The sequence below is a fragment of the Vigna umbellata genome, unplaced genomic scaffold (assembly GCF_029865625.1).
Source record: "Vigna umbellata cultivar VRB3 unplaced genomic scaffold, Vumbellata_1.0 scaffold_889, whole genome shotgun sequence".
Taxonomy (NCBI): Eukaryota; Viridiplantae; Streptophyta; class Magnoliopsida; order Fabales; family Fabaceae; genus Vigna; species Vigna umbellata.
In genome coordinates this window covers 1-11,263 of record NW_028274653.1, presented here as the reverse complement: position 1 = coordinate 11,263, position 11,263 = coordinate 1, and the positions used below count along the sequence as shown (strand labels likewise).

Genomic DNA, 11,263 nt, shown 5'->3' with positions numbered 1-11,263 from the left:
AGATAGCAAATCAATAGATAGCAAATGGACTCTGTTCATGACTTTTAAAAGTTATAAGGACCAAAAGCAACAATTTTTTTTTAAGAATAAGCCAAAATTCACCACATGTTCAGGGACTAATCATACTAACCTCTTGAGGAACTGTCAGGGAGACTGCTAAACAATATTTGAGTTAGACATTCATGTTATGCCAGTGAAAACAGTAAAAAGTAAAAGTACTTATTTCAAATATGGTGGCAGTACTATATAGTTCACCTTGGCCTCAAATGCTCTATATTTCCTGCATGGCCTGACTCTTTTTTTCCCTCCAGGTTCTATGTGACAGACACTTTGGTGGGATCAACTACCCTCTTGGGGGTGTCGGTGGGATTGCAAAGTCCTTAGCAAAAGGTCTTGTTGATCAGGGTAGTGAGATAGTTTACAAAGCAAATGTCACTGGTATTATAATTGAGCAGGGCAAAGCTGTAAGTGAGACTTCATAATAGAAACAATGACATTTTGGAAAGAAGCATTTTTTCTTCAAGAACTGACTATGCTTTTTGCAGGTAGGTGTGAGGCTTGCTGATGGGAGAGAGTTCTTTGCCAAAACAATAATATCAAATGCTACTAGATGGGATACATTTGGTTGGTTTCAAATTCAAATTTGAATTCTTATAAGATATTTTGTGTGAATATTTTACCGATAATCTCCGCGATGTTTCTCTGCCTTCGTCAGTTCTTAGTTAGTTAAATCACATAATGTTACACTGTAGGAAAGTTGCTGAAGGGTGTTCCACTACCAAAAGAAGAAGAGAACTTCCAGAAAGTTTATGTTAAAGCTCCATCTTTTCTTTCAATTCACATGGGGGTTAAAGCAGAGATTTTACCACCAGATACAGACTGTCACCATTTTGTCCTTGAGGTAGTTGGAAGTTTGCTCAACTTAAAATTTCTTAATAGTCCTTGTACCTTAAAATGAATATTAGCTTAATGCATTTCATTGGTTCTTCTCTAGAGCAACTGGTCCGAATTGGAGGATTCATATGGAAGTATCTTTTTAAGTATACCAACTGTTCTTGATTCATCATTGGCTCCCGAAGGTCGCCATATCCTTCATATATTCACAACTTCTTCCATGGGGGACTGGGAGGTAGGCAATACTGATAAACAAAGTTCAAAACTTTCACATTGCATGCTTGTGTGACTTCAGAATCTGTTTTTGTCTTAAAATATCTAGTGTCACTGTTTTCTGTACCAGGGTCTCTCAAGAGTAGAATACGATGCAAAGAAGCAGCTTGTAGCCGATGAAATCATAAGCAGATTAGAGAATAAATTGTTTCCAGGTCTTAGATCATCCATCGATTTTATCGAGGTATTGGTTATAACCTCAGACCTTATATACTGAATGGTATTTCTGTGATTTCCTATTGTTTAAAAATCAATTAAATATAAATCTAGGAGATTTGATTGTATTTTACTTATCTCTTCATTAGTCCAATACCACATTTACCAGTTATTTGGTAAATCTTGCATTGTGTTACTTTGGCTTGCCAATCTCTCCAGATAATAGCCTGAGTAATGCTATTTTCCTGTTGACAAAGAAAAATCTGGTGTTAATATTTGAGAAGAACTAACTATTGTCTATTTGACTGCTTGTGGACCTAAATTCTATCATGCTAAAGGTGATAATTAGACATAAATGTTTGTATAACTACATTTGTTTTTGAAAGATCCAAACCCCAATTACCTTTCAGGATAATGCTGCCTGACAGATCCTTTTTTTTATATAAAACTCTTGCTAGGCATTACTATGATCTTTGGCATCTCAGCTAGGCTAACCCCTAGGACATATACCATTTGTCATCACATGAAAATATCATTAAAAACAAAAAGAAAGATACAAAGAACTCATGGGGTGTTACGTGCCTGAGTCTGGAATGTAACTAGAACGCTCTCGTCACACACTCTCACAAGCAAGGGATAATGAAAACAATAGCTGGATGAACCCTTTTTATTGAATAAGAATACTGGATCAAGAAAACAAACAATAACTGGGAGCAGGATCTCCGTCAGTTACCTGAGAGCATAACCTCTCTTACAAAATTCCCAAATCAAAAGCATGTCTTTTTCCCTAGGTTCCTCCTCTATTAATACTAATTACTCCTTCCCAAAAGGGCCGAGAATAATAATAACTATTATTTATTATAATTATCTGGTAAGAATATATCTATTCTTATTTATTATATTTATGCGTATTTATTATCATTATCTGGTAAGAATATATCTAGCCTTATTTATTATATTTATGCGTATTTATTATATTTCCTTCTATACTATCCTTCTGTTGTCAGTTTGACGCTCGTCCTTGCTCAGGCCGCTCGTCCCTTGCTCATTCAGCCCTTGTTGCTTCCACTCCCTCAGGACGCTCGTCCTCGCCCCTCGTTGCTCCCACTCGCTCAGGACGTTCGTCCTCGCCCCTCGTTGCTTCCACTCGCTCAGGACGCTCGTCCCCTCCCCTCGTTGCTTCCACTCGCTCAGGACGCTCGTCCTCGTCCCGCTCGCTCTGCTCTCTTTCTCTTCCCCTTGTCGTTCGGCCATCAGGCTCCTCCCTTTCAACCGTTCGGTCATTGTCTTCTTCCGTACGGTCCCCTTCTCTCTCCCTCCTATATCTTCGTCTCTCGTAAACTCGCCAGGGCCTAACATTACCCACCTCCTGAAGATCAACCTTGCCCTCAAGGTTGAAGTCTGGATATTGGTCTCGGATGGTTATGGCATCTTCCCATGTTGCCCCGTCCGGTCCTCCCTCTTGCCATTCGATCAACAATTCCTGTCGTTCGTCCTCTCCCTGTTGCACCTGCCTTTTATCCAGAACTCTGACCGGCCTGGGAGACGGTCCCTCCATTTCCAGGTCTTTGGGTAACTCTTTCTCCACCCTGTTCTCCCCCACGGCCTTCTTTAACTGCGACACATGGAACACCGGATGGATTCGCGCGGCCTCTGGTAGTTGCAACTTAAAGGCCACTTCACCTATCTGCTGTATGACCGGGAAGGGTCCAAAATACCGAGCGGCTAGTTTAGAATGTAGTGGGGACGGCATTGATGTCTGTCGGTGGGGTCTGATCTTGAGATACACCCAATCCCCCACCTCTACATGGGATGGTCTCCTTGCCTTGTCGGCCTGTCTTACCATTAATTCCTGAGCCCTGGCGAGGTGGAACTTCAGCTGGTTGAGCGCCTCATCTCTTGTCTGTAACTCCTGGCCGACGGCTTCCACTAAGGTTTCTCCCGGGACGAACCGGTGCAGGGAGGGAGGAGACCTTCCATATACTGTTTCAAATGGGGTGCATTTGGCCGACTCTTGATAGGTGGTGTTATACCAATATTCCGCCCAGGGTAGTACTACGCTCCATCCCTTTGGTTGTTCTGAGCAGAAGCATCGCAGATAACCCTCCAACACCCTATTTACGACCTCAGTCTGTCCATCGGATTCAGGATGATAGGCGGTGCTCATCTTTAGTTGAGTTCCTTGTAATTTAAACAACTCCTTCCAGAAATTACTCAGGAACAGTGGATCTCGGTCACTTACGATTGATATTGGCACTCCATGCAACCGTACGACCTCCTTTACAAATACTGCAGCTACTGTTCGAGCAGAATAGGGATGTTTTAGTGGTATGAAATGTCCATATTTGCTGAGACGGTCTACCACTACTAGCACCGCATCATACCCTTGGGACTTAGGTAGCTTAACAATGAAATCCATGCTTATCTCTTCCCAAATGGCGTTGGGAATGGGTAAAGGTTGCAGCAACCCTTGCGGAGATGATGTTAGATATTTATGTTGTTGACATACTAAACAGTTGGCCACGAAGTCGGGTCACGGCTTTCTTCATTCCTATCCAATAGAGAGATTGCGCCACCTTGCGATACGTCCGATATACCCCTGAGTGTCCTCCTGTTTGCGTGGTATGAAACTCGGCTATTAACTTGGGTACCCAAGCCGAACGGGCAGACAGCACAAGCCTCCCCTTATAGTGTAACCTCTCGTGTTCCAACGTGAACGAGGGATGGGAGTTGGGGTCTCGCCTCAAATCTTCTATCACTTTCTTTAATTCTTCATCTGCCTCGACTTCTTCCAGAATCTCCCCAAAGTCTTGCCAGTAAGGTCGGGCTATCACCCTCAATTCCTTTTCTTCCTGCGGATCATCCTCGTCCCTCCGTGATAGGGCGTCTGCTACCTTGTTGGTGACACCCGACTTGTACACGATCTCAAAGTCATACCCCAGAAGCTTTGCAATCCAATTCTGCTGATTCTGAGTAGTGATGCGTTGCTCCAAAAGATACTTCAGGCTCCTTTGATCGGTGTGAATCACAAACCTTTGCCCAAGAGGTAGGGCCTCCAGTGTTGTATGGCCAAACTAGCGCCATTAATTCCTTCTCATATAGATTTACTCAGTGACCCCTCGGATAACGCTTTACTAAAGAAAGCTATGGGTTGCTTTCCTTGCATGAGTACCGCTCCTATCCCTCTTCCCGATGCGTCACACTCAATGTGGAAAGATTGGTCAAAATCAGGTAGAGCCAGCACTGGGGCCGTAGTGATTGCTTTTTTTAACCTTGACATAGCGTCCTCTGCTTGTTCTGTCCATGCAAACTGCCCCTTTTTAAGGAGGTCGGTCAAAGGTTTGGCAATCTTCCCGTAGTCCTTCACGAACCTCCTATAGTATCCTGTCAGTCCCAGAAATCCCCTCAAAGCCTTCACTGTCTTAGGTTTCTCCCAGTCCATCACGGCTCTTACCTTGTCTTCGTCCATTTCTACACCCCTCGCTGAAATTCGATGACCCAAATAGCCTATTTGCGTTTTGCCGAACTCACATTTCTTTTGATTGGCCACCCACCCGTTGGTCACGAGTTCCCCCAGCACCGTCCCCACATGCTCTAAGTGCTCCTCCCAGGTTCGGCTATACACCAATATATCATCAAAAAACACCAGTACGAATTTCCGCAGGTAAGGCTGCATCAGGCTGTTCATTGCACTCTGGAATGTGGCTGGTGCGTTGGTGAGGCCGAACGGCATCACCATGAACTCGTAGTGACCCTGGTGCGTCCGGAAAGCCGTTTTCTCTATGTCTCCTTCTCCCATTCGTATCTGGTGGTACCCTGACTTCAAATCCACCTTGGAAAAATATTTGGCCCCTCTCAGTTCGTCAAGTAGTTCCTCTATCAAGGGAATAGGGAATTTATCGGGTACCGTGACTCGGTTAAGGGCCCTGTAATCCACACAAAATCTCCAGCTACCATCCTTCTTCTTTACTAATATCACTGGACTCGAATAGGGACTGTTGCTCGACCTTATGACGCCCGTTTTTAACATTTCTGCCACCTGCTTCTCAATCTCCCCCTTCATCACATGCGGGTAACGGTACGGCCTTACGTTCACGGGATCCGTCCCTTCTTTTAAGGGAATTTGATGAACCATGCCCCTATCTGGCGGAAGTCCGCTTGGTTCGTGAAATACGCTCGCGTGCTGATCCAAAACTCGCTTCATGTCACTCGTCTGCTTCTTTGTCAAATCCAGGCCGAACGGTTCTTCTCCCTGGGCGTACGATTTTCGTTCCTCATCCCTTTCGGTCTCCCCAAGTTCCCACAATAGCAACCAGGCCTCCACTTCTTTCATTTTGAACAATGCTTCGGGTTCCACTAATCTCCGAGTTAAAGTCGGATCCCCCTTAATGGTCACGACGCGTCCTTCTTGACCGAATGCCATGGTTAGGTTGCCCCAGTTTAACGTTACTTCTCCCAGCTTAGCCAGCCATTCTACCCCCAGTATTACGTCCACCCCACCCAGTTCAAACAAGTGGAATCGTTCTGTGATGACGGCCTCTCCCAGGTGAACCATTACCTTTTCACAACACCCCCTTGTCTCCTTTCTCTGCCCATCTCCCAAACTCACCCTATAGGGTGGTGTATCTACTACGGGTAATGCCAATTCCTCTACCAGTTCCCTTCTTATGAAGTTGTGGCTGGCGCCACTGTCAATCAAAATCAGTACCCGTTTCGCCCCTATCTGCCCATGCAATTTCATCGTTCTGGGCTGGGTGAGCCCTCCTGCCGAGAACGCTGATAGCTCCATGTGATCTAGTTCGGCCTCAGCTTCCTCATCCCCACCGGATTCCTCGTCTTCTGCCAGTATCAGCATTCGGAGGCTCCTTTCCGGACAGCGATGGCCTGGTCCGAACGGTCCCCCACACCTGAAACACCTCCCCTCCTCCCTTCGTTTGACATATTCAGCGTACGGTAAATCGCGCACGTTCCGGCCCTGATTGTTTGAGAACGTACGTTCTCCTTCTCTCCTGGGGGTTCCTTCCTTTCCTCCTGTCCGCCCCCTCTCGGCGTTTCCCGTTCGGTTCTGATTAGGCCTGCTGGGGTCCGTCCTTGTTACTGCACCGCTCGGTTTTCCCCACGTCGGGCCCTTGCTTATGATTCCTCCTTCAGCCTTTGTGCCCCCTTGGAACTCTTCCACGTCCTTCGCCAGCCTCATTATGTCCATCAATTCCCTCGGGTCAAGCAACCTGAGTTGATTACGGATCCCCTCCTGCAAGCCTGCCATGAAATATCCCGTCAGCTGTGCCTCGGGTATTTTTTCTGCTTGACCGACCAACACTTCAAATTCTTGGATGTATTCTTCCACGGTTCCTGACTGTTTGCAGGCCGCCAGTCTCTCGAAGACCGTTCCCCGGTTTCTGCCTCCGAACCTGATCACCAATGATTCCTTTAATCCGGCCCATGAACGGTTCCTGGCCTTCTCCCTCCAAAACCTGAACCAGTGCCCCGCGATCCCTTCCATGCTGATGTAGGCTAGGCGCAGCTTCTCTTCCTCCGGCACTCCTTGTAGTTCAAAGAATTTGTCCGCTCTATAGATCCAATTCAACGGATCACTGCCTTCGAATATGGGTAAGTCCACCCTTCTCCTCCAATACGGTTGCTCCTCACGTTGTCCACCCTCTAAGCCGCCGCCATTTCTCTCGTCCTCCTCATTCCTTCTCCCGTTGACCGAGCCCTGACTTCCTTCAAAGCTCCCCTCATGTCGTCGACCTCGCTCTCCCATCACCTTCACCAGTTCCTGGACGGCTGCCTCCAGTCCCCCCATGGAGATTTCTATGACCTCCAATCTTCCTTCAATGACGTTCACTCTTCCCTCCATGATGATCCGGCAGGTCGGACCAATTGTTACGTGCCTGAGTCTGGAATGTAACTAGAACGCTCTCTTCACACACTCTCACAGGCAATGGACAATGAAAACAATAGCTGAATGAACCTCTTTTATTAAATAAGAATACTGGATCAAGAAAGCCAAACAATAACTGGGAGCAGGATCTCCGTCAGTTACCTGAGAGCATAACCTCTCTTACAAAACTCACAAATCAAAAGCATGACTTTAACCCTAGGTTCCTCCTCTATTAATACTAATTACTCCTTCCCAAACGGGCCGAGAATAATAATAACTATTATTTATTATAATTATCTGGTAAGAATATATCTATTCTTATTTATTATATTTATGCGTATTTATTATAATTATCTGGTAAGAATATATCTATCCTTATTTATTATATTTATGCGTATTTATTATATTTCCTTCTATAATATCCTTCTGTTGTCAGTTCGACGCTCGTCCTCGCTCAGGCCGCTCGTCCCTTGCTCGTTCAGCCCTTGTTGCTTCCACTCGCTCAGGACGCTCGTCCTCGCCCCTCGTTACTTCCACTCGCTCAGGACGCTCGTCCTCGCCCCTCGTTGCTTCCACTCGCTCAGGACGCTCGTCCTCGCCCCTCGTTGCTTCCACTCGCTCAAGACGCTCGTCCTCGTCCCGCTCGCTCAGCTCTCTTTCTCTTCCCCTTGTCGTTCGGCCATCAAGCTCCTCCCTTTCAACCGTTTGGCCATTGTCTTCTTCCGTACGGTCCCCTTCTCTCTCCTTCCTATATCTTCGTCTCTCGTAAACTCGCCAGGTCCTAACAGAAGGTCCACTCTAGCTTTTGTATATTTGTGGAAGATAACTTTGTCTCTTGGAAAAGCAAGAAGAAAATTTTGTAGCCAGGTTCAGAGTATTGAGCTACAATTGTAGATATATGGTTAAAAACCTGCTTCAGGAACTAAAGTTTGGGAGATTTTACAATTATCACTTATATATGTGATAATCAGACCACCATGCATGTTGCCTCAAATACATTATTCCATGAAATGATAAAGTCCATTGTCACTTTGTCAAAGAGAAAGTCATGTTTGAGAAAATATCTACTACCTTTGTTAATTTCATGATCAACTTAAAGATATATACACTAAGTCAGTAATGGCTCCTGGATGAACTACATATGTAAGAAACTTGGTCCACACGACTTATGTGCTTTAGTTTGAAGGGGGAATATTAAAATCTTGTAGATATGTTATAATCTTAAAGATATGATAAATGATGATATTACGATCAAGATTGATTTTATATTGTGTTATTAGCCTAAAATAGCACAACTGAATATTTTGTAATTGTGTTTTCTCTCCTATAAATTGAATAGCTCCACTGTGGACTCTTAAAGAAATTAGAGAAACACTAACAAAAACCTAGTAATATTTTCTATTCCACCAAAAATCTAGTATTATATAATGCATTTTCAAATGGGGGACTGAACTTATCTGCAAACTATGTGAAGGAAGGTCGTGTTTATGAATTTTGGTCAGGGGTTGGAAACTAATATTTCTGATACATCAGTTCAATGGTATTTTACTATGGTTTGTTTTTTGGTCTTAATTAAATATCAGGGTAAACGGAGGGAATCTTCTTTTTAACCAATGTGTTTCATTGTTTTACTTTTTCTTATTACATATAAAATGTGTATGGCATGGTTTTATTAGCTGAACCAAAAGCAAGCTCAATTAACATAGAAATATCGTATGCACTTCTCTAGGGAGTATATGATTGATTTAATTGGAAGGCCTGGGGCAACATGTCAACCTGATTCTTTTCTGAATTCTGCTTCTTCAATGTTGGTTGCTTCACCATTATGTCATCCAAAGTTCAAGCCAGTTGAAACAGCTGAATATACAAAGACACTTGCTCAATTGTATTTCTTGGACAGTCAAGCACTGCATCTTGTATTTGATACTACATCAGGTTATTATCTTTGCACACTAGATATTGAAAGAATATATTTATGATGTGGAACTAGTCTTGAAATGAAAAAGTTATTTGTCTTTATACTGAAAATTACTAACTCTTCCTTCTTTTGATTACCTTTGCTTCTACAGTTACATTGCTGAATTTTTTAACCTTAACTGAATTTTACCTTTGGTTTTACGTGAAACATTGAGAGCAAAGTAATTAGGCCATTTGCATGTGGCTTTTTTTTTTTTCCTTTTCGTGGATTTTCCTCTAGAAGCACATGATTGTTGAAGCTGTGGGGTGCCAACCTAGTTGGGATTGTATACAACATTAAAATATATTGACTAAATTGAATAATTACTTTCCAAAAACATGTTTTACTAGAAATCTGCCATAATAGTTTTACATTATAGTCAATGTGGGACTGTTACTATATAGTGTATGATAGTTTGTAGTTTGTGGTTAAGGAGGAAATAGTATAATCATGATTTCAGGACATAAAAGTTGTATAACGAGTATTAGAGATTAACATGGTTTCTGTCCACATGTTCATACAGTTTTAAAATTACTAGTTTCCATCATTACAGGACCTGCTGTTAATCACAGTGACACAATGGATCTGCAGCGAACCGAAGCTTTGGGTGCAAATTATGCCGGTGGAAACAGCCATCTGATTGCTTTGAGTAAGAATGAACTGTTTTTCTTGTCCCATACGAAAAGTAGAGAAATAGTGGAATCATGCCTTTCTCAAAAAGAGCACGTCATACATGACAAGGACTGACTGATATATATACTAGCAAATAGGTTTTTAATACTGAAGCTCAAAATGCTCTATTTTTTATTTGTAGTGGTATTGGATTCTCCACATTTGATATTCTTATGCAGTTCCTGGTGCAGAGGAGTATGCGTATTTCAATGAAGTAGACCAGACAGTCTTGGATTATCCAAGTCATGAAGTTGATCTTGACGAGGAGGATCTGGATATTCCTTGGAGTGAACTTATTTTGAAGGAGAACATTGGGACAGGTTTTATATTTTAATTCTCACATGATGCATACACTAAAAATATACTGATTCTGTGAAAGCTATCATTTATTTAAGAGAAAATGTATCCTGAAACAATGAAATAAGGACAATGATAATTGTTTTTCAGGGTCATTTGGAACTGTCCTTCGTGCAGACTGGCGTGGTTCCGTAAGCATTTATTTCTTTGATTCTTTACATATTTATTTGTCCACATTTTAATGATGATACTAGTATTGCTGCTAATTCTATTCCATTTATTTTGGTTCGAGGAAATTAAGCATGGGAATGCAACTTGATTGGATTGTCCATAAAAAGAAAGAAAACCTACTTACCAACATGACCATCATTAATATCATGCTCATTCACTTTGTTTTCACGGTGTCATTTCTTTTTTTTATAGAGTCGTGGTATACAATCTATAGAAATTAAATTCTAGATAAAATTCAACTTAGATGACATTCCTCCTTAGGCATAGGCTTTCTTCAATACAAAAAAAAGCTCAGATACCCTATCATATTTTATCCCTTCCCATGATTTCATTCATAATTACATTTGTGGTTCTCCAATTGTGAACCCCAATCTTCTTTTTGTCAGCTGTTCATTCTATTAAGAATTTCCCTTTCTTTTCCAGGTTCCTCCTGATTCCTCCACTTCTTTACTTTTTTTGTCAATTTTCCTTTGTTGTGCCTTTGCTCCTCTTCACTCATACACCAAGAGGTCTTACTGCTACTGGTATGCTCACTTTCCTGGTTCTTTTCTCTCCTATATATTGGGTCAGTAGCCCATCGATCCCACCCCAATCAGTTTGACCTTTCCCCCTGGGGAAAATATGGTAACCACCTGTGGATATCTTGAAAGTTCTCTTGAGTACTTCCATGATCCAGAAGCTTTGTTCGAATTATGAAATAAGTCAGGGAAGAAGGGGAAGCTGAATATGTTGGAAAACAGTGGTAACAACAGCAATTTCAGTTTCTGCTATAGATTGAGCAACAATTTCTTAGTTTTTCAAGTTCCATGAGAAAAACACGATCTAAAGCCAAATAGTATCTTGAAGCACTTCTCATATCATCAATTGAGCTACCCCAGTCAGTGTTAGAGAAACCAATT

At 42.6% G+C, this 11,263-nt stretch overlaps 2 protein-coding genes across 3 annotated transcripts; both read left to right on the top strand.

Moving 5' to 3' along the window:
- Window positions 1-293: 293 nt before the first annotated feature.
- On the top strand, window positions 294-1,517 carry LOC148190495 (prolycopene isomerase, chloroplastic-like; the record flags this gene model as incomplete). The annotated part of the gene is made up of 5 exons (XM_088102864.1): window positions 294-464; window positions 546-624; window positions 753-901; window positions 995-1,129; window positions 1,238-1,517. Coding segments are annotated over 5 exons (681 nt in total), but the record flags the coding sequence as incomplete, so codon positions are not given.
- A 7,390-nt stretch (window positions 1,518-8,907) lies between these two features.
- On the top strand, window positions 8,908-11,256 carry LOC148190494 (serine/threonine-protein kinase CTR1-like). 2 transcript variants are annotated; one of them, XM_088102863.1, is made up of 5 exons: window positions 8,908-9,142; window positions 9,718-9,813; window positions 10,028-10,156; window positions 10,284-10,324; window positions 10,788-11,256. In XM_088102863.1, the coding sequence occupies exons 1-5, from the start codon at window positions 8,923-8,925 to the stop codon at window positions 10,935-10,937; spliced, it is 636 nt and encodes a 211-aa protein (XP_087958989.1). In that variant the 5' UTR covers window positions 8,908-8,922; the 3' UTR covers window positions 10,938-11,256. The 2 variants fall into 2 exon arrangements, with proteins under 2 accessions (XP_087958989.1, XP_087958988.1); XM_088102862.1 differs by having other exon boundaries at window positions 10,016-10,156.
- The last annotated feature ends 7 nt before the right edge of the window (window positions 11,257-11,263 follow it).

What these genes read in the sequence shown, in the direction of transcription:
- LOC148190494 (XM_088102862.1), top strand. Translation starts at nt 8,923, where the DNA reads ATGCACTTCTCTAGGGAGTATATGATTGATTTAATTGGAAGGCCTGGG. An exon ending in GAAGGAGAACATTGGGACAG is followed by an intron (nt 10,157 to 10,283) that starts GTTTTATATTTT and finishes ATTGTTTTTCAG; the next exon opens with GGTCATTTGGAACTGTCCTT. An exon ending in GTGCAGACTGGCGTGGTTCC is followed by an intron (nt 10,325 to 10,787) that starts GTAAGCATTTAT and finishes TTTCTTTTCCAG; the next exon opens with GTTCCTCCTGATTCCTCCAC.